General features: G+C 45.4%; 8 protein-coding genes across 8 annotated transcripts; 5 read left to right on the forward strand and 3 right to left on the reverse strand.

Annotated features, from left to right (window-relative positions):
• Nucleotides 1–1,229: 1,229 nt before the first annotated feature.
• Nucleotides 1,230–2,093, forward strand: HD556DRAFT_1302319 (uncharacterized protein; the record flags this gene model as incomplete). Its single annotated transcript, XM_041299490.1, has 5 exons — nt 1,230–1,347; nt 1,397–1,515; nt 1,699–1,722; nt 1,935–1,974; nt 2,014–2,093. 5 exons carry the CDS (start codon nt 1,230–1,232, stop codon nt 2,091–2,093), a joined length of 381 nt encoding a protein of 126 aa, XP_041167569.1.
• A 2,200-nt stretch (nt 2,094–4,293) lies between these two features.
• HD556DRAFT_1435639 (uncharacterized protein) lies at nt 4,294–6,471 on the reverse strand (the record flags this gene model as incomplete). Its single annotated transcript, XM_041305462.1, has 9 exons — nt 4,294–4,461; nt 4,524–4,718; nt 4,768–4,917; nt 5,193–5,315; nt 5,361–5,450; nt 5,500–5,541; nt 5,600–5,647; nt 5,700–5,813; nt 6,358–6,471. 9 exons carry the CDS (start codon nt 6,469–6,471, stop codon nt 4,294–4,296), a joined length of 1,044 nt encoding a protein of 347 aa, XP_041167570.1.
• Nucleotides 6,472–6,914: 443 nt separating this feature from the next.
• HD556DRAFT_1428137 (uncharacterized protein) lies at nt 6,915–9,248 on the forward strand (the record flags this gene model as incomplete). The annotated part of the gene is made up of 10 exons (XM_041304689.1): nt 6,915–6,935; nt 6,990–7,106; nt 7,160–7,703; nt 7,750–7,800; nt 7,831–7,974; nt 8,035–8,199; nt 8,284–8,720; nt 8,747–8,831; nt 8,893–9,072; nt 9,112–9,248. 10 exons carry the CDS (start codon nt 6,915–6,917, stop codon nt 9,246–9,248), a joined length of 1,881 nt encoding a protein of 626 aa, XP_041167571.1.
• Nucleotides 9,249–9,660: 412 nt separating this feature from the next.
• On the reverse strand, nt 9,661–11,378 carry HD556DRAFT_1316492 (S-adenosyl-L-methionine-dependent methyltransferase). The gene is made up of 7 exons (XM_041301151.1): nt 11,258–11,378; nt 11,085–11,206; nt 10,790–11,017; nt 10,378–10,732; nt 10,271–10,329; nt 9,999–10,217; nt 9,661–9,949 (listed from the first exon to the last, which is right to left on the reverse strand). The coding sequence occupies exons 1-7, from the start codon at nt 11,292–11,294 to the stop codon at nt 9,896–9,898; spliced, it is 1,074 nt and encodes a 357-aa protein (XP_041167572.1). The 5' UTR covers nt 11,295–11,378; the 3' UTR covers nt 9,661–9,895.
• A 30-nt stretch (nt 11,379–11,408) lies between these two features.
• Nucleotides 11,409–14,950, forward strand: HD556DRAFT_1316512 (uncharacterized protein). Its single transcript, XM_041301152.1, has 9 exons — nt 11,409–11,802; nt 11,854–11,925; nt 12,069–12,122; nt 12,181–12,222; nt 12,274–12,333; nt 12,383–12,439; nt 12,491–12,529; nt 12,582–13,083; nt 13,147–14,950. The coding sequence occupies exons 1-9, from the start codon at nt 11,603–11,605 to the stop codon at nt 14,686–14,688; spliced, it is 2,568 nt and encodes an 855-aa protein (XP_041167573.1). The 5' UTR covers nt 11,409–11,602; the 3' UTR covers nt 14,689–14,950.
• Nucleotides 14,951–15,109: 159 nt separating this feature from the next.
• HD556DRAFT_11915 (FYVE zinc finger-domain-containing protein) lies at nt 15,110–16,716 on the forward strand. Its single transcript, XM_041296182.1, has 5 exons — nt 15,110–15,502; nt 15,557–15,651; nt 15,709–15,780; nt 15,838–16,462; nt 16,513–16,716. The coding sequence occupies exons 1-5, from the start codon at nt 15,373–15,375 to the stop codon at nt 16,587–16,589; spliced, it is 999 nt and encodes a 332-aa protein (XP_041167574.1). The 5' UTR covers nt 15,110–15,372; the 3' UTR covers nt 16,590–16,716.
• Nucleotides 16,717–16,993: 277 nt separating this feature from the next.
• Nucleotides 16,994–18,488, forward strand: HD556DRAFT_1223998 (phosphatidylethanolamine-binding protein; the record flags this gene model as incomplete). The annotated part of the gene is given in 7 exon segments (XM_041296928.1): nt 16,994–17,463; nt 17,481–17,562; nt 17,615–17,788; nt 17,839–17,917; nt 17,959–18,016; nt 18,064–18,359; nt 18,409–18,488. The coding sequence occupies 7 exon segments, from the start codon at nt 16,994–16,996 to the stop codon at nt 18,486–18,488; spliced, it is 1,239 nt and encodes a 412-aa protein (XP_041167575.1).
• A 325-nt stretch (nt 18,489–18,813) lies between these two features.
• Nucleotides 18,814–20,905, reverse strand: HD556DRAFT_11939 (glycoside hydrolase family 16 protein). The gene is made up of 13 exons (XM_041296237.1): nt 20,334–20,905; nt 20,121–20,285; nt 20,038–20,070; nt 19,974–19,983; nt 19,888–19,926; nt 19,760–19,829; nt 19,671–19,704; nt 19,583–19,614; nt 19,452–19,536; nt 19,282–19,396; nt 19,140–19,227; nt 19,015–19,089; nt 18,814–18,959 (listed from the first exon to the last, which is right to left on the reverse strand). The coding sequence occupies exons 1-13, from the start codon at nt 20,489–20,491 to the stop codon at nt 18,898–18,900; spliced, it is 966 nt and encodes a 321-aa protein (XP_041167576.1). The 5' UTR covers nt 20,492–20,905; the 3' UTR covers nt 18,814–18,897.
• Nucleotides 20,906–21,562: the final 657 nt, after the last annotated feature.

The following is a 21,562-nucleotide window of genomic DNA, read 5'->3' on the forward strand; positions in this document are numbered from 1 at the left end:
TTACTGTTAAGAACGTGCTCAAGGGTCGGATCCGAAGGGCTTGGCTTCAGCTCGTGCGCTGCGCCCCTTACCCGAGTACGTGCCCCTACTTCCGAAGGCTGTCGAACGATGTCCGGAGGGCGTCGGGCGATGTCCGGAGTCCGATGTCCGATGCGCGGGAATTCCGGCGGACGTTCGGGAACAAGAGATAAGACTAATCCGGACGAAGTCCGAACTAGAAAGGAAACAGCGGAGGACTACCAAAGGTAGAGGCGGAGGTGACAAGTCTATAGGAGTCAATCCTAAGACGAGCGGAGGTCGATGAGAGAGAAACTCAAGTCGGACGGAGGAGAGAATGAGCAGAGTCTAAGATGATATTCGAACTAAGGATGTACATAGATTCTACAGGGTTTATATACTACTGAGGACTTATCGGAGAACAGAGATGCGCAGTCCGAAGCTATACGAAGCTGTGGACGGAGCGTATAGAAAAATCAAACGCTAGTCTATCGGAAAATAGTAAATGAACCCGGAGATTAGAACAGATGAAAATAAAGGCGGAAATGAAATGAGGTACGGAAAATGATATGGTCTAACTGGAGTAGGAACGTACAAAGGGATAAGGCACGGAAGTTAGACGCGGGTCGGATCCAGACATAGATAGACGTCGGCCGGATCCGGACTTCCGGAAATGATGTGTGTGATAGGTCCGGGTCCGGAACGCGGGATATGACACTTACCTTTTTTCTGACATAATTCTTGGAGGTCATCTATGTTAGGGGCTGCAAGGACAAGGTCTATGTCTTTAAGTGCAAGAATGACACCTGCAACCAGTCTTTCAGCTTTAGGCCTCCCAAATGGGCCACCATATTAACACCAGGTAGGAAGCTAGGGTATGCATGGATGCATGTACCTTTGAAGTCATTGTTGACTTAATTATGTACATTTCTTACTTTGGTTACTCAAATTTTGTCACTTTATATATATCTTAGCTTTAGGCAATAATGTTTGGTTGTTTTTTAATGAAACTTTGGTAGATGCACTTCGTGGATTTTAGCAAATATTGTGAATATTGTGAACATAGATTTCACATGACCATGTTTGTAATATTGAGTTTTTCAACAATGAAGTCTTGTCCAACAGTACATTCTGCAAACTTGTACCAGCCTGCATTTCTGTTATTGTCTGATATAATAGCCAGCTGGACTCTTGTTTTTAGTGATGTGTTGAATGAACATAAGGATTCCTCTATGACAGCTAAAGGAAATTCTGCCATCAGGGCCTGCATCCTCAAGACAATCAAAGATGCTATAGGCAGCAGTGAAGTAGCCAAAGACCCTTGTGTCATATTTTCTGAGAAAAATCTATGTAAGGTGAGCTTTTATAATTGTGTTCTATACTAATCTAATCAATATAGGCTATTTGTGCCTATTTTTTGGACTTCTGGAAGATGATGAGGATTGCAAGATAGAGGAAGAAATTATTAAGGGAGGGACTAAGGACAGATTTACTCCAGATGCTGTCACTGTAAAGATGGTGAGATAGCGGGAAGATGATAAGCTTGAGGATGCTGGCAAGTACAAGACAGAATTCTCTGGTTTTGATGACATCCAAAAATTATTTAAGGATGAATTTGCAGAATATGACAAGCAGTACAGAGATACCTCCAACCCAAAGTCTATTAGTCAGAGGATAAGATTGGCCTGCATGTGACACTAGGTCATGTCCCCTAAGGTGAAGAAGGTACTTAAATGAGTTGCAGCAAAATAGAACCAGGAATGACCTCCTGCAGATACCAAGAACAGGTATTTTTTTCCTAGCACTCTATTAGCATACATGCTACATAACTCAATAATACATCAACAGATACCATACTCATAACCAGAAAAAAATAATAGAGGACTTTATGGACATGGTTCAGATAACTATGAGATTGCATGTCATCATCCTTGCAGCCTATGACTGAGGTAAGGGAAAGGCTCCTAGAACTAATGTGTAAGTGTTTTTGATGCTTTATATTATTAATAATAACAGACTTGTTTCTAAAGCTGGGAGACTTTGCCTCAAAAGGCCAAAAACATTTTACTCGGGTAACCAAAGACAATTGGAAATAGGCAGAACATGCTCAAGATCATCTTGCCAACTGACTCCTTAAAGTAGAATATAGTAATGTCTCTTTTAATTTTTAAATCTAATATGGTAGCTAAGATTCTAACAGCTGATGGAGAGGACGACAATGAAAATGATCTCCCAGATCTAACTATTGAGGTCGATGATAATGGTTATCCTTGCCTACCCAAAGGCTTTGAATCTCTCAAGCTCAAGCACAGGCAATAGCTTGTTCACACAGTCTTTCAAAAGGCCTACAATTTGTTCTATGTGATTTTATCATTTACTCACTTGCTCTAGCTGTTATTACCAACAATTTCTGGGCTCCATGCCCTGGAGTGAGATATTTAGTGATCCAAATCACTACCTTGATTCAGGATGCATCCCTGAGAATGTTATCATCAGGGATCCTTCCCACCTGCAAAAGGACACAATCACTACGATATAATCCCACTGGAAAGATTGTGCTAGTCATGATATCTCAATTATATGTTTTGTTAGGTATAGGCAAGCTGATTTTTATTATGCTTACACCAAAAAGAGAGCTGCAAAGAGCAAAGCAGGAAAGAAGCCTGACTATGTTGAAGTCTTCTCAGATGAGGAAGGACTCTTGAATAAGATCAACAATGATAAAAGCCCTTCAGATGAAGTTGAAGTTGAGGTGGAGACTTTGACTATTTGTTGAGACCATGCACAAAGGGTAGGACTGATTCCAAGGGGCTTGGCTTCAGCTCATGCGCTGCGCCCCTTACCCGAGTATGTGCCCTTAACTTCAGAATGAAGTCCGGAGAAAGTCCAGTGAAGTCTGAAGGACTTCTGGAGGAGCGTGGGAAACTTCGGAAGGACTTTCCGGACGAGTGCAAGAAACTTCTGGATGAGTGCAGGAAAGTTCTGGAGGAACTTCTGGAAATTACGATGGAGTTTTGTCCTGACAGGGATATGTGTAATGGCTACTCAGGACAAGTCCTGAGTAGAAGCAAACAGAGGAAAGGCTGCAAGGACAAAGTCCAAAGCAGAATAGGTCCAGAGGACCGTGGGAAAGTTCCGGAGGAACTTCCGGAAACTTGGAGGAATGGTGGATCGGAGGAGTGGAGGAGTGGAGGAGTGGAGGAGTGGAGGAGTGGAGGAGTGGAGGAGCGGAGGAGCGGAGGGTTTATATACTATGGAGGACTTAACGGAGAATCAGTCAGTGCAGTCCAAAGCTATGCGAGGCTGTGGACGGAGGGTATAGAAAAGTCAAACACTAGTCTATCGGAAAATAGTAAATGAAGACGGAGATGAGGACATAGGAAAATAAAGGCGGAAATGAAATGAGGTACGGAAAATGAGTATAGTCTAACTTGAGAAGGAACGTACAAAGGGAAAAAGCACGGAAAATAGACGCAGGTCAGATCCAGATGTTCGGAAGTCCGGAGACAGGTGATTACCATAAGGGGATGGGCACTGATGTAAGGTTTGAGTTTGGACATGACAGATAGGTCGGATCCGGAGATCCAGAGATGTGGATATCAGATCTGGCGTCCGGATATCAGATGCAGGAGTACAGGGATCCGGATGGATAGAAGATTGGGTCTGGAGACATGGACAGGAGGTCTGGAGGTCTGGATGAGGTGTGAGAACGTCATCGGATGTTGGTCCAGAATGCGGGATATGACACTATTGCTAATTCCAGCCTCAAATACCATCTTGCTAGGAACATAAATGTAAACAGACATAGTAGTGCAGCCAGCCATTGCAGTCAAGCTCACTGTTGACAGAGTGCCTTGCCCTTCTCTGCACCTGGTTGACCCTGTGCAATCGCCACAAAGGACAGAGGCATGTACTTCCTCATAAACTATCTAGATCTGATCAGAGCTGAAAGTGTCAGCATATAAAAGTCAATGTAGAGCTTTTTGGCCCCTTATGTGAGTTAGCTGATCCTTAGTTCGAACTTGTATACACAAAAACAACTAAATTTGATTGGGAAGAGTGTAGATGATGTGGGTTTTTATGAGCGAGCATGAATTATATACTGTATTAGACAGCTTTGAGATCAGCAACAAGAACCACCATCAAACACCTACTCGTCCATCCCATTGAGGTCAAGGAATGCAAGTGCATTAGTTTTTGAATCAGTACCAGTGCTCTTTGTAGTATGCATGAGATCCCTGCCAACAAAAGGCTCGGGGTAAGTTTAAACTGTCGAAGAAAGAAATTAGACATACTCTATTGCAGCAAAATGTCCGCCATGAGTTTGTGGAATTTCTGTGGTGTGTTCTTCTTTAGATCCTCAAGAAATTGCACATGGAAGACATAGACTTTGCTAAACTGGTTCCCCATGAAGTTGAACTTAGGCGGAGAGCTCTGGGCCTTCCAAAAGAATGCCACGTACACCTACATAGATGGTCACAATCAAGATTCGAAATATACCAGTATTAGATATCAGAACACATTACCAAAGTACTGGTCAAAGTGACCATAGGGATGGAGACCTCAGGCCGATTGGCTTTGTTCTTCATGATTTCAGTAAATTTATGTGCAAATACGCCACTGACTGACTTTGATCCGTTGAAATAGCAACCCTTCATAATGTTCATGATGATATTGCCCTGGTAAGGTTTGTGTCGCACTGGTTTTGGGGTGTTGTCGTCCTGTAATATATAAGTTAGTATAACACACAGCCAAGGCTTCAAAATGTACACTGAACTGCATGGAATAGTGGTAGCTGTGGTTATCGATGAAGAGTTTAGCAGAGGCAGCGCTATCAGATCCTAAACAAAAGTAGGCAGTTACTTGACTGCAAGCGTCGTCCTTGAGTTCACCACGAAACAGTGGTACGCGAGCTTCGACCTGCAAATGCATTATTAGATGAGGGTATAGTTGTTTCAGCGATGTTAACTTCCCAGGCTTGCAAGAGCTGATGTGTATGCATCATTATTTTTGATCTCCATTTTGATAGATGTTGTGCCACGATCATGAACTGACTTTAGGAGCGCATTGCATGAAAAGGAAGTTTTTTCTATCAACTCCGGGTAGCCATCAATGAAAGTCATATAGGCCTTTGCTTCAAGGATGCCACCTTGAATTACATTTCGAGTTTTGGTATCCTGGTCTGTCATTTTCACCTTCCCGTTCTTCACCTTCCCATTATCGGTTAGGATGAGCTTTGCATTTGAGGATCCGGAGTGGCGTGAAGATGATTCACTACCCATGCGCTCAGCATCAGATGAATCTTGCTCTGACTTCACCTTTATGATGTCAGCTTGCATAAGGTGTGAAGTCGATGTACTGACAAAGATACTAGTATCTGAGTCAGACTTGGGTGCCGGTTCATCACGAGACTCTTCTGATTCACTGAGGAGATCATCTGCCCACATAGGTGTCTGAAAATTCAGGAAATTAGAACAAATCTTCAAAACAGGATACTCTTACCTCTGTTGCTCGTTTGCGAGCACGTGCAAACTGCTTGTCCACCTAGTAAGAATATTTATTTATTGATCAGTTCAAGTTCAAGATTAGTTCACACACTTACAGTTACCGCTTGGTTCTTTGCCTTGGTACTTGAGACAAAACTCGGAATCTGTCACATGATGGTGTGTGACTCAGATTTAGATATGACTAAGCTGACGAACCTCTGTTGATAGCGTCTTCACAATAGATTTGGGGTCTTTGAAGTCGCTCAAACTTGAGTCAGTCCCATCAAAATTGGTCTGATCGCTGTCATCATCTGCTTCTTCACTCTCACTCTGTTCTACTGATCAATCTTCCTTGATAGACTCGAGTTGATGAGTGTGGGTGTGGCAGCCTGAAGACTTTTTGGTGTGCAGCCACGCTCGACCAATATCAGTGAGTATGAAAAGCTGTACCATATCATCAATAACTTACAGTGTTTGTATTTCACAGCCTTGGCTTCATCCTCTGATGTCGCAGGTGAGATATCTAATACTAGTGTTACTAAGTGGGACTCGATGATTCAGGGAGGTACTAATGACAATGTTTCTTGTTTGGTTTAGACTTGGTTCATGGTTGTGAACCCCACCATGGTTCTTCAAGTTGTTCAGAATCAGAATCTGGTGACCGGTGCTGGGTTTCCACCTCATCTTCCTCTGCCACTGGTGAGACATCTACTAATTGTTACTAGGTATTTCAAGATTCAGACAGGCACTGACAATGACTCTGACTCTTCATTGGTTTAGGCTTGGACCACGGTTGTGAACCCCATTGTGGTTCACCTTCCGCTGAACTCGCTGTGTCACGTTGAGAACTTGCCTTGTCGTGTTGGGAGCTCACCTTGTCGTGTTGGGAGCTTGCCATGTCATGTTGGGAGCTCGCCGTGTCATGTTGTGAACTCACTGTGTCGCCTTGTGAACTCGCAATGTCATGTTGCTGCCGCTTAGCGCACATCTTGGGTGGCAGCCAGACTATGTTCTTGCATGTGAGTTTTATATTTTTCACCAAATTTTAATTGTACTGACCTGCATCATTTAGAGCCTTCTTCTTTGCATTTCAGACACCTGCGTACATGCAGGCGGCTGTAGTGAGTCATATAAATGTCATCAAATGTGAGCACATACCCTGAGTGGGATGATTTTTGCTGCTCATGGCATGCTAATAAGATTGTAGGTAGAATTAAACAAAAGTGGTTTTTGAACGAGTGGGGGAAAGGTTGAAGGTACAAAAAAGTAAACAGAGTGAACGTGGTTTTAGAATGAGTAGGGGAAAAGGTTGAAGCCAAAATTTTTTGGGATGCAAGGTTTTTACGACTTTGCACTTTCATAATACACTAATACATATACATTCCAGGGTGATCCCAATCCCAATCCACTACTCATTTACATTACAAGGCCATGCCAATCTCATACTCAATGGTACTGGTACCCCATCCAACACATATCATCCGCTCAGCACTAATTTTCATCCAGACAATCCTTGTACTGGACAATCTTGTATTTGCACTGGAGCGCCACTATACCAATGACAATGAAATGGTTCGACTATACAGTGACATGCACACAGGTAAATGGTGGTGGAATACTCAGGTGAGAATTTTGTGTTGTATTACTTGTTTATCGACTAACCCTGATATGAATAGAAAAAGCTTGACAAGCAGCAGCCAGGTGCAACCATCATACCTGTCATCATCTCGACTGACAAAACTCAAGTGACTATGTTCCGCAATAAAACTGCATACCCTGTATATCTCACCATTGGCAATATTCCAAAGGATATTCATCACAAACCGTCTCGGCATGCTCATGTTCTCCTCGCCTATCTTCCCACCACTCGTCTCAAACATATTACCAATAAAGCATTATGTCATCAAAGTGTGGTGAATCTATATCATGCATGCATGGCACGTGTATTATTGCCACTAGAAAAAGCTGGTCTTGATGGCTTGGCAATGTGTAGCGGTGATGGTATTTTGCACCACTGTCATCCACTATTTGCTTGTTTCATTGATGATTACCCCGAGCAAGCACTTGCTACTGCAGTCAAAACTATGGAATGCCCTAAATGTGATATCCCACCCAACAAACTGGAGAGTAGCACAGCACCCTTTGAAATATGTGACCTTCATGCTGTTCTTGATGCACTCGCTACCATTGATGTTGGAGACCTCGAATTCGTCCAGGCATGTTGCGATGCTGGAATCAAGCCCATTGTTCACCCATTTTGGGAAAGCTAATATATTCCAAGCTGTCATGCCCAACATTCTCCATCAGTTGTATCAAGGTGTCGTTAAGCATCTTCTAGGCTAGCTAGCACAGGCATGCGGACCGAACAAGATTGATGCGAGATGCCGAAGATTACCCCCCAACCACCATATCCGCCTGTTCATGAAGGGCATCACAGGCCTCTCTTGTATTAGTGGTACCGAGCATGCTCAAATCTGTTGCTTTCTCCTTGGTGTCATTATTGATGCTCAACTCCCCGGCAATATGTCTTAAACACATCTTTTACGAGCAGTCCGTGGTCTCCTGGACTTCCTTTATTTAGTGCAGTATCCGTGCCATAGCTCAGAGACACTATCGCTCCTTGACGAAGCTCTCGTCCTATTCCACGACAACAAAGAAATATTCATCGACCTTGGTATCCGGAACCATTTCAATCTCCCTAAACTTCATGCCACTTGTCATTATGTATCAATGATTCGCTTTTTCAGCACAATGGATAACTACAATACTGAATATACTGAATGACTTCACATCGACTTAGCTAAAGATGCCTACCGTGCAACAAATTGCAAGGACGAGTTTATGCAAATGACTCGGTGGCTCGAACGCAAAGAGAAGATCATGTGCCATGCAAAATTTATTCATTGGCGACTTCACAACAATGTTCCACACCATCCAAGTCCTCGACCAGCAAGTCTATCATTTGACCAAACACAAACTTTGGCCAAGCATCCAAGTGCCAAAGCTGTATCTTTTCGTACTTTAATCTCAGATTATGGTGCCACATACTTTCGCGAGGCTCTCGCTTGCCACATTGTACAACAAAATCACTTAGACAAATCACTTTCTCACAGTTGTCTCAAAGCCCTTACTGCAAATGTACACCTACCATTCCATTTGGTTGCTGTGTACCACAAGATCAAATGGCTATCTGTTGATACTCGCGGCCACGGTGACCCACTCGCTACAGTGGATAGTGTATATGTCATGCCCTGTCGCACCAGCACTCACCAAAAAATGATGCTCTACCTGCGCGTTTTGACATGGCGCTTATAAATAATGGTACTGGACAGTCTGTGGGTGTCGAAGGTGAGGCTTAATACTCTCATCTTTTGTTACCTTTGCTTATACAATGACTCATACTTTGCAGGTTACCGGGTTGGTCAAATTCAGGCAATTTTCTCCATTCGAGAGAGAGATGCGCAGTTCCTATTTCCTCCAATGTATCAACCTCCAAAACACCTCGCTTACATCGAGTGGTTCAAGCTGTTTCCTTTGACACCAGATTCAAGACATGGCATGTACAAAATCACTCGTTCAGTCTGTTCAGGTGAGAGACTCGCTAGTATAATCCCTGTTTTGAATATAGTCCACAGTATACACCTTATTCCAAAGTTTGGACCAGTCGTGCCTCATCACTGGACGAGCAACAACATTCTTGAGGAATGTGATGCATTTTTTGTTAATTGTTACATAGACAGGCATAGTTTTGTGACTCTTAGGTAGTACTCTATAAGTTCATGATAATTACATCTATGTTATGAATAATATCGAGTTTATGTATATCTAGCTCTAATTTGTGATAGTTTATCTGACTTAGAAGTATTTTGTCTAATTACATCCAAGTTAGCATGGGAGGTTTTCCCTGATGTAGGTGCTGAAGGCGAAGTTAGATTGAGGGACTGTGTGAGCCCACTGGCTTACCTGAGTTTCTATAATCAGCACATGTAAATACTGTCTGAGACACATGAGCTTTTCAGTATCACTTTTGGTATAAGTTAAAGGACAACAGTCTTGACTACTTATAGACTCATTGAATGTTGACTACACTGTGGTAGTATGAGTACATTTGGAAGGCATACATACCTGGGGTATGAACTCAGACAATATCACATATGACTGCCACTCATCTTTAAATGTGGGCACATCTCTTAAACAGACTAAGTCAAACCAAACACCTTGATATAGTACACTAGGCCAGTGAACTAGATCTTGAAACTGAACCTTAGACTAGCCTGATTGTAGGTGCGGAACCAAAACATATTTTTGTGGCTCTGGGCTCTAGCTGATGGATATCAAGAGTAGGATCAACATAATTCCATGAAACCAATGCTGCTATCAAGGAAGTGGAACAAAAGAGGAAGAGATAAGAATCACGTTGTAAATTCATCACCATCAAAAAGATAATCAATCAGGCGCTGCACGACCTATGTAGGGAATCGCCAAATTTTCTTGTATCAAAGAACATTCACTCACTTCCACATTGACGCTATTGCCAATGAGCCGGTACTGTGATTTTAGAGATATGGTGGGCGGCCACAAAAATTCTTGGTTGGACTCTGGCTGCTCGAATCTAAAGATCTTCAGGAGTTCGCTGGGAGTAAAATACCGAAGGTGTAGCTGATCTAGAATACGGACGGCATCTTCAACTCCCCGCGATTGAGCTTCAAGAAACCTGTCAAAGACCTCGGTGGTCTGCCTTACTTTAGTGCAAAATTCAAGTTTCAACATTACATCTGTAAACTCACATCAAGATCCTCATTCACCTGAAGTATGGAACCTGCACGCTCAACAAGTTGCGTATAACCTGAAGTAAAATTGGTAAATGAGATAGCCAGCGCTAGAGTAAACAAACCCCTCGTGAAACAACAGGTCCGCCTATCAGATGGCAGTACGATGTCGAACAAACGACCCCACTTTGAAAGTACTCGATCGTGGATGTTGTGAAGTAGAGGAATTCCATCCTCGTGTGTAGGTTCTAAATATTCCTTTAGCGGGTGTACATGAATGTCTAATGCAGTTCCTGGTATCGTCTCGTGAACTTGGTCGTCATGAAGGCCAGAGAACCGGAGGGGGGATAATTTCGCAAGAAGGTAGTATCGTAGTCGCGAATTTGGGATACCAAACTGTACAGGAGTGAGAAGAAATTCAGCAACAACGTAGCCGAACCGTTGCAGGGCATCAACTAAATGTCTCCTTGTTATCGAGTCCTTGTCAATGGCACATCAAGATTGGACAATGTCCACCGTGGGATGATGTAGACTGACCTGGAAGCTTGCTACATTCTCGATGAGTATGTAGCGAGGCTGAGAGTCCTGGGCAGTGAGGTCCGGTAAAACATGATCGATCAAATGAAGAAACGACTTTGCTCTAGGGTCGGCCTCTCCTCTAGCAGCAGGGTTCAAAATAGTATAAGGTTGGCATGGCGGGGATAAGAGCCAAACATCAGCATGCAGGTGTAAAAGATCTGCTGCAGAAAGGGTTGATATGTCTATCTACGAAAAGGACACACGACCTCGCGCAGGTCAATGCCAGAGAATCATGTATCAAAGGTCGACCTACCCTGGTAATTATTTCGGCGCCATAGTTAGCTGCATATACCTGACATGCAGTTTGATCCCAGTCGAACGCTTTCACAGGGGAACATGCCACACAACTTTGGCGAAGTGCGAGATGCAGGCCACCTACGAAGTGATTTTAAGAAAAGCTCGGTCACATCGATATCCATGAAGCACCTATGCCACTATAGAATTCAATGGCGCGCACGGGCATGACGAAGTTTAGAGCTGATTACAGTAAAATTGAAGGTTCAGAAGGTTCAGTGCTAGTTCAGTGTGTCAAAGGAGGATTTGCAACTACATCCAAACTGTGGTTATGTAATCGTCGAGGTTGTAAACTAATTAGAAGATAGACTCATTTGTCTGCAAGTTCACCTTTAATCCCTCTTCAATCCAGTTGTGAAGGGCTGGTCAAGACAGAAAGGAAGAGCCTATCGAATCTTCATAGTCTGATCGATCTTTCGCAGCTCTTGGTCCTGTTTCCGATCCTTGGCGTATCCCTGAGGCGGCAGCCAGAGTCCCATGGTCGTGTCTGACAAATCCGCAAAAACGAGCAACGAGGTCGCACCTACTGTGACGGGAAACGGTATGCCGCATCTTAGCGTGCTGAGGACACCAGATATGCCAGAGACAATGTGGCTCTCGCACCTCACATACCACCAAACCCCTGGTTCAACGAATGAGTACACCGAGAGGGGGCGTGCATCATCAGATGATGCTAGGTGAGTGCATGGTACATACAGTACGGATACGTAATTTGACACACCTGATAGTCCAACAAGGCCCGCAAATGGCTTGCTACCTCCCTTTTCAACTCAACATGTACATCTTCCTACGCCGCTGAGGTGAGCATGTCCGCTTTGATATTTACCCTATCTGTTCACTGTCGCAAGTCGCATTTGCGAATTTGCAAATCTTTAACTTTCACTCACTCAAGGAAATTCGATACGCGTGTCCACGCAAGACGCTAACTTTACTCTTCTCACAGCCCTAGTAATCTTGGTGCATATGGGCAATCGAACATTACTTCCAAAGGTCAAATGTGAGTATGTTATTTAACTTCCTAAAGGAAACAAAGCAGGAGTAATTATGTCGTACAGCTTGCTGGAGGACGTCGTGCCAACAGATTTTAGATCCATCTCGTGAGTGTGACTGACTGGTTTGAATCAATGTGAACTAGATATCCGATGTAGATATCCTGCTGCTTCATCTCCAACATTTAGGCCCCATCAAATGATCACACCAGATTCCAGGTATGACTTGATTTGGTCTTATGTGTAAAGTCATTATGTTTAGTTTCAGCCCACTTGTGGTTCGTTCTCGTGCAAACGGACCTCACGGAAAGAACGACGAGAGAAGGTATGTATAACTTATAGGTCCATTTCCATGAATGTTGCTGAATCCCATTAGTCATTCGCCCTCTCGGATTATAAGAACGCCGCCCACAAAGTTGGTTCATTAACAAATGCCGACTATATTGTAATACTCAGCACTTGCATAGTTCCACAAATGGACCGGTCGGGGGCACGGCAGAACCTTCTCGGCGTCCTCACATCTATGTCGCGCAAGATAATGCATACAGTGCGACCACGCAACAATCAATGGAGGTCGAGAATGCGACTCCAAATAGAAAGCGCCCGGCATCTCAAGCTTCATCCACCGACTTCCTACTTCCGTCTAACAGTATTTCTTTACCACCTTCCGCATCACAGGAACTCAGCGAAGAGGTCGGAGGGGAGATGGCTCGGATCCGTGCACAGTTGTTAGAGAATCAGATCAGCCTCACACGAGAAGCGGAGGCACGGAGGCCTGATTACCTCAAGCGTGCAAAGCGTATAGAGTCACCACCCCCTCTTGATGTAGAAGGCATAGAAGGACAACGGGCAGCCGCAACGATCGGAGTAACGGAGAGTCCTATCAAAGGCCGGCGGTTGATGTTATTTCAGCAAACTTCTGACGAAAGCTTTGAAGAAAGTTTGATGGCAGGAGGGTATGATCGCTATGTATGTACCGATTCCAGTTGGCCTCGGCGGACATGCTGACCCTCTCACTACTTCACTGTTCAGCGCACGGACCTACAGCGACCTGCGGATCCTGGGGCTCTGGATCCTTCTGGAGAACCTGAAGCATTCCCTTTGGTCAGCGAGCAGGAGCTCCGCCAACAGAACAGATTGTCTGCATTCCGGAGTTCTTCCCATGTTTTCTCCTCACGGTCAAACCTAGCTCCAGTTGAGGTAGAAGGATATGGCAGAGTTTTGATGGATATTGGACCCTCTGATCCACCCAGTCCAAATAAACTTAGTCCATCGAAGAAGAAGCGTTACCGGAAAAAGAAGAAGACACCTTCCATGGATGAATCAAGAGACCAAAGGACCTTCCATTCGCAATTGGAAGCAAATGCTGATGTTCCAAACTGGCCGGACGCCCAATTTCCGTGGCGCTTGCGTTCGGAGCAGTGCGATGATTTTTCCAAAATGGAGGAGGAACAACGCTTGCGGTACATTGAAAATTTCTTCAGCCGGGATTCGGATGATGAAGACGACGAAGAGAGTTTGTTTCAGAATCAAACAGTGCGTTCCGGGTTCGGTAGCGGTAGAGGCAAATCGTACCCTCTTCTCGCTCGTTCGCAGAATCGAGATCGTGGTCCAACAACGGTATCCGTTGTTCCGAGCGATCCAGCTGATGCCAGAACTGCATTGCTATCGAAGCGATCAATTAGACAGTTCTCGTTCCGACGAGCGCAGCGTAAACCCACCGACGATGACATTGATGATGAAATCGTTTGTATTTGTCGAGGCAGCGATGATGGCCGAGAGTTGGTTCAATGTGACGAATGTCATACTTGGTACCATCTACAATGCATTGGCATTCGAAGTGTCGCAGACTTGGGCAGGGAGGAAGATCCCTGGTTTTGTGGTAGTTGTGCCAAAACACCCCCTCCAAATATCTCGCCGTCATTCGAGCCGACGTTCGTACCAACTGAAGAGAAGCTAAGGCATGACAAAAGCTACGACCCACCCTTCTTTCACGTGGGCCTTAACCCCTCGCCAGCAGTCCCATGGAACAGCTCTCCACGCCCACCCATGACCCCGCCTGGCCGAAGGGCGGGCCCTTATTTTTCCTCTGGTTCTTCCTGGGATGAAGCATCTTCCCAGCCTGGTCCACAAACACCACAACTCTCTTCTCAAAGTGTTCGTGTGTACACAACGACACCTGGTTGTGCTGAGCCATTTATGGCTGACGAATCTCCATTTGATCCAACATCGACACCTTCACGCGGCATCAGGTTTGGCGCTCCCTTTGCAACACCAAAGAATAATTTTTGGCAGGGACGCGGTCCTGAGCTGTTCCACACGCCCACTAGACCTAGTGAGGGCATGTCAAACCGTCGGTTTGGACACCATTTGTTGGGAGGTGCAGATGATTCGCAACTTCCAATTACCCATCTCTCCTCTGGCCCTGACATCACACCAATTGGTCGTAATTTCGCCCCTGTCGGGCGTCTCGCAGAATCTCCACTGGCTGCGAAGAATTTGCGACGCGGGCCAGGCGGTGGACGGTTTCTGGACGAGCATTTTGACAGCGCGAGAGGAGGACGACATGGTTGATGATTCGCTTGTGCTTTCGTGAGATTGTATGTACTGCTTTTAACTCTAGTTGCTTTTGAGTTTTATCCTACTTGCCACACCCACTGTGATTATTGGAAACATACATTCCTTTATGTTACTGTATGAACGATTGTCTTTGCTTACATGAGGCTTTTGCGCAACTGCAGTGACTAAGACAATATAAACAACGTTGAAATTCGACAATGCAATGTTCGGCCCTTGGAGTAGCCAAGCTTCAGTGGCATGTGTATTGACCTTGTCACCATGACTGTGCTGGGAAGAGCGGCCGGAAGATGTCGAAACAAAACTTAACCGACCGCACAATCCGGCAAGGTTTGTTCCCAGGGATTTTCCCGACACTCCGTGAAACTCCGCGGCATTGATATACGTTATAAAATCGATTTGGCTTTTGTTCGTTTCCACTGAATCCTCCAATGACAAGAAGCCCGTTGAGCGGCCTCGGGCGGCTCCAGCCAAGGTTGTTGCAAGGGTCGGCCTGACTCGGCTAATTACAATATACTAGAAAAGTCCAATTTTTCAAGGTTCGAAATAGCGCCGTTGTAGTGACGGTCTCCCAGAGATTCCCACGACAATGATGGAATTCGATATAACTTGTAGCAACGGAAGAGATGAACTCGGTATTGCGGCCTGCACATTTAATTCTTCACCACACTTTCTTCCGCCATGTCTGTTCTTCAAGTTGCTACTGTACTGGCCAACCTTGCTGCAAAGGCACATTCTACGATGGCCTACGCTGGCTCATTAACTTCTAATGACTCAGAATGCTCCTCTGACGCGTCCTCTCTGGCAGAAGGTATTACTGTTGAGAGACATATACTGGATCTTTTTTCTGACGAATTTTGTAAAGGCTCTTCCCCAACATCTGATTCTCGCCTCTATCTTGCCTTACCCCCACGTACCAACGAACATCTGGCAGTTCTATTGCCAAGGAACCTCTGGAAGGTGCAGTCCAATGCTGACACACTTCGTTGTTCACTATACTGACCTCACCGCACTTAGCCCGATTCTCTCGCTGCTACATGTGATAATTTTTATTGCCACATCAAGTTCTCGGTCCTTGAACGGCGTCATGTGAGTTCGAATTTTACATCTTATGAGTTAGTCTGGAACGTTAATTGTACATAACAGCATTGCAGAAAGTGCGGTGGCGTTTTTTGCCACCAGTGCACCACCCGTTCAACCCATTTACTTGACGTTTCTAATCTCGATTTCCTTCATCCTCCGCGGAATGTGCCTATCTCAAATTACGATAGTCCAACGTCACCAGTTCTCGTGAAGAAGGTCTGCGATGACTGTTGGGACCAGATCTACGGTTGTAATTCGCCTCGCACTCCAGACGGCAGACCATCCACTCCTATGCTTGTCAAGTCTCCGGTAGATTCTAGAGCTCCTTCTCCCAATTCGTCTGTTTGTGCATCTCCTGTGGACAGCCCAGTACCCCCCTCTCGACCCGTTCGCGTTGCCCGGAGCTCATCTCATTTCAGCACTGGACATATTCCATTACCCACTTCTGTCTTATCTCCTACTGAATTCGAGGTCCCTCAACCATCGTACGGCGAACTGGATGCATATCCACTACGGAGGTCCAGTATCATTTGTAAAGCAACAGGCGGTGGTCGCTGGGAACCCAAACATTCACCTCCCAAGATCGGGATCCGGATACCTGGTTACAAAGCACCATACGAAATCGAAATGGAACGAGAAGAACAAGAAGAACGCCGTCGTTGTCAAAATCCTGTTGTGCGAGATGGAGGTATGTGTCTGTCTGTTATCTGTGCCACTCCATCCTGAGTCAAATTGCAGAGTTTCAATATCGATTCCGGCAGGACCGGGTCGTGGCTAGTCTTCCCCGCACTGCTCTGTGTTTCTCCACTTTCTAGGTTGTCTGTTTTGTTGTTATCGGTGTATATATTGTGCGAGCTGTTGTATTCCTTCGTCGTGCATAATTTGCTCTTGACTTCTGTTTATACGTAATTTTATGTTCCATTTTTTCCATACTAATCTACTTGTTGTCCTTACAATTATTTATCATATCGCGCTTCTATATCTGACTGCATCTACGATACCATTGCTTGATTGATACACTATAGATATATACAATTTGTATACGCTCTTGCTATTCATCATACCATGTATGTCCCTAGGATCATCGAGTCCGTGCAGTGCTTCCCAGAAATTTCCTTTTCCGGAGTCACGAGAAATTTCACCCACTAGTTTTAAATTAAAATTGAGCCCTTATTACCTTCTCTTCGAAGGAGTAGGCTGGCTGACTATTCCCGTCGTAATGCTAGCCCTACGCCGCGTCCAACCCTGGGCTCTTGGTTTTGCGCAACGAAGTGCAACAAAACAAGTAGCCCTCGCATCGACAGCTGTAGACACTGACGGCTCGCATTCTCAGTCATCCGACGAACCCGTGGCACCACAAAAGCATCAGTCTCGGGCAATTAGAACACGTCGGCCTAGAATTTCGCTGCAACATCCGCGCGAATGGAATAGGCCTCTCGCATTTGGTGTTCTTCCTGCGTTCGATGAAGCACTGAAGGTCATCAAAGAAGATTCAATGGCGCTCAAGGATGAAGTAACGGCTTTGGAGGGAGCCATTGCGCGTGAAAAGGAGACACCTCAGCATGACCAGCACGCGCTGCGGGTGATGGAGGACAAGCTCAGAATTCTAGAAGTGCAGAGCGAGATCAATTTTCCTCAAGTGAGGTGGAAATGTGCTAATGGAATGGGTAAGCAAGTCCCTGACTGGACGTTGCGTATGTTCACAGTCCTTCAGCGGATATGTCTAAAGCCGTAGACAGGCACCTTTTGGAGCAGCGGTGGAGGAAAGAAGGTGCATTAGATTTGTTGGTAAGTGTGCATCAAGCAGTTCGGCAATGTTTCTCAATATTATATTTTGTAGATGGAACGTATCCACCAAATGAAGGTCGTGCCGGACGTTCTGCCTGATATCCATCCCTCGCTGGATCTCCGGGTCAACTTCCCAAAAATCAAGTCGAATGCAGGGCTTCAGGCTACGGTTTCAAAGACCGTGTACGAGTACGTTGAACCAGGAGTATTTCTTCTTCCAGAGCAGGTATGTAGAGCAGGTCATTTGCGCATTCATTCCGCTGACGGTGCCTCAAGACCGTGGAGCCTCCTAAGATATATACAACTGTTTTTCATCCAGAGGAGCGACTATATACTCTTTTAATGATCGATCCGGGTTAGTCGGTGTTGAACTACAAGTGACCGGCACTGAACCAGTAACAGATTTTCCTGATGAGACCAATAAAACATTCCAGACGTATCTACATTGGCTTCAGTGAGCAATAGGCTTTTCCTTCAATTTGTCTACTAACCTCTATTCAGACCGAATATCCCTCTTTCGAGCGTTTCTCCCTCCCCAGTGCCAAACCTGAACACTCACACTGCCTATATACCTCCTCACCCGCAACGTGGAACTAACTATCACCGCTATACCATTCTACTCCTCCCTCAACACTCCCGTCTATCTATTCATATGGTTGCGAAGGACAAGCGTACATGTTTTGACGTAAGAGCATTTATGGAGAAACATGGTCTAGATAAGAATGTAGGCGGAGGTGTCCATATGTGGCGAGAGGTTTGGAGTGAAGGAGTTCCCGCGGTTTACAAGGAGATACTCAGTGAGTTTCGCAAAGTCTCCTTCACGAATTGAGCTCACGCTTGTTCCAGAAACTGCGGAGCCGAAGTTCGGGAGGATGCCCAAAGCAGACCGATATGGGGATTTTAGAGGGAAGAAGCGGTATGTGTAACCACTCGACAGCGTGTCCTTCGGTGATTGCCAGGGAAGCAATACCTCATAACTCTGAAACTCATTGATCCAAGTGATCCCCGTTGATTCCTCCTCCCACGCGATGAATTCATATCTGTTTTATACAAAGACCGATTCTTCAGCATCATGTGTTCAGGCATTACTTTACACACGACACACATGTTAACAATTACATAAGATGGGCGCTGGTCCAGCTAACGACATGCCTTGTGTCTGGGTGACAGCGCTATCTGAGCGCTATGAACACTTGCCTAATAAGACGTGATTACTTACACGAGGTACATCGAGTTCGATGGCATCTGGTTTATGTACCACATTTCGTTACACATGTACAACAAGATGGATTCTTGAAGGAAAAAAAAACTATTTTACAGCATTCCTGCGATAGTCTACGTGTAGACGTTAATGGATGAGAATTGGAAATAAGCGTTTGTGAATGCGGTAGGGTTATCTGCGGATTGTACTGAGAGGTTTGCAATCGCACTAGACGTTGGGTGAGCACTTACTGTCGACGTAGGTCACGCAGTCTGACGGGCATCCAGAAGCAGCATAGACGGCTGAGTTGCCTGCCCAGTCGCCACCTGTACGTTGCATTAGCCTGGCATAACACGACAAGCAAGGCAAGACTCGCAGAACGTCAAATTAATGATGATGTTATTGGCATCAAAGTGAGACGCAAGGTCACAGTCGGTGTTTGGGAAGTAAGCGGCAGGAGTTCCCTAGCAGTCGGATCGTACGTGAGCAGTTAATCCAACAGATGTAAGGACTATTACCCAGAGGTTGGTGTCGATGCTCGACGCACCGGTAGTAGCATCAAAGGGAGCAGATTCATCGTCTCTCTCCCAGAACCAAACCTGGATATAGTTATTTGTGCGCTCCATAGCATACCTGCAGAAGAGCCTGTAAGGCGCAAGAGTATTAATCATAATTTGCAGTAACGCACCATCCTCCATTGATACTGTTGAATCCTGGACCAAAACTATTGTAGTCTTCTGTTAACTGTACACCACAACCCGAATTTCCATCGACTGTTGCATTTTAGTTAGAGACTGAAGTGAGCAATGGTGGCCTCACCCGCAGTGTCACAGTTGGTTGAAACTGTGGTGCTAAACAATTAGAACCTTAGTCGGACAGTTTTGTGCGATGCCAATTTGGAACATACCCTAACTGGGTAGTGGAATTTGGCATGGTGCAGTCTGCGCAATAATAGGAGTTGAAAATAGTACATCCATAAAATTATACTGAACCAACTAGGGCTAGTGTGGAGTGTCGACTGGTTGGGCTCCACATTGTTCACGCCTTCGACAATATCGACTTCACCCTAGTAAAAGGGAACTATGTCAAAATTAGAGCTATCATACGCAAGGAGAAAAACAAACACCAGCAGGCCAATTGGATTCGTTAGTTTCCCAGACAGCCTATGATCCGTTACTATAAGCCTATTCCGTCGGTGTCAACTACTTACAGGCCATGTTCTGTGTTAAGAGAAATGCGCAACACAATTCCTCGGATGAACAAAAGAGGCTCACCCACATCCTTCAGGCATATGTTGCATATCAAAGCTGCCATCGAAATTCATCAGTCGGTGAGATGTTCGTGAGGGATCACCTACACAACAACGTGCTGTGTGTACTGGCTGTTGGATCGAATCCTGACGGAATTCCGGCCCGGCCCGCTGGGGGTCAAGACTGTAGTGTCATCGGCGCGCATGATGAAGGTGTTGCTCGTGGAATAAGTCAAGTTAAGCATCTGCGCCGTTGACTGGTTCACATATGTCCTGTCATCAACTAAGAAACGGAACAAATTGCGTGCGGGGTAGACATACACACGCCCATCAGTTGGGTCGGGGATAGCCTCGAAATTGAAAGAGCTGTAGAAGCCTTCGCCAACGATGTTGTCGTTGAGAGTATAGACTGCACCTGCCAAGGCCGATCCGGCAAGCGAAGCAAGAGCGACACTGACATTAACGATGTTAAGCTTCATGGTGAACGATAGCCTGTAGGACGAGAGTACGATCTCCTGCCAGGTCTCTGTATTTAAACCTATCCGTGACTCCTGACGGGTGGGGAGGGGAGCTCTGAGCTCGTGATAAGTTCATGTGAAGCATACCATGCGGCAGAGCGGGAGTCATGGCAGCCCCAGGTTAGGAGACAACCCTTTGGAAAGAACGAAAATTATTCCGACCTATTGGATTTGGCACAAGTGCCAGCATGATAGCGAAGGAGCCCCCTTGACCCATGAGAAGGAAGCATGTGGTAGGGGCGGAGAAACATCCAGACACAAAGTTGCGCAAAAGAGACCGTCGGTCACGAGAAAGCTTTGAATAAAAAGGTGCAGCGTCCGACTGCCGACCAGTTAGTGTCTTGAAACACAGTACCTATTGTGGGCACCATATCGATCACCTGCATGACTTGTCATATGGACCCGCTTTTTGTGAAATAGGAAATTTGACCGCTTCAGTCGCGAGTGCTGTGGAGAACTAGTTTAAAATTGTACAATTAACTCGTGACACCATTAACATCCTAGAGTAGCAGAGGACTCAAAATAAAACGCACCACAGAGATCATCTATTGGCGGGGCCCTCACTGAGAACTCTTGACAATGTGTGTGCTATTCCGACAACATTCCGATGCCTGTGCACCTCTCATCTTAGCCCAACTGGGCTCAGACATCCGAGGAAGAATTGTTGAATCGTGTGACTCGGATTTATCACAAGCTGCATTGATGGCGCGGGGGTTGCATGCGTATAGAGACGTATAGATAGCATGGAAGGTTTATTACTGTAAAAAGCCGGGGCAGTTGCTGAGTGCCATGATACATTCAGACCGAAGTCTCCTTGGAGGAGTCATAATCAGAGACATCAAGAGATCATACCCTTTCATACTTAATTATGCCCGAACGATCGTAGAAATAAGGCGGTCTGTAGACTGTCGTTCGCTAAAATCACGAGTAGTTGTTTTGATTGGAAGGAACGACTGTCCTTCCCTAGCCACGACTTAGGTACCCAGTACTACCTCTACTAGTAGTAGCTACTGTAGTACTAGTCCGTGTGGT

Source organism: Suillus plorans (assembly GCF_016647745.1).
Source record: "Suillus plorans strain S12 chromosome Unknown HD556scaffold_1, whole genome shotgun sequence".
Classification (NCBI taxonomy): Eukaryota; Fungi; Basidiomycota; class Agaricomycetes; order Boletales; family Suillaceae; genus Suillus; species Suillus plorans.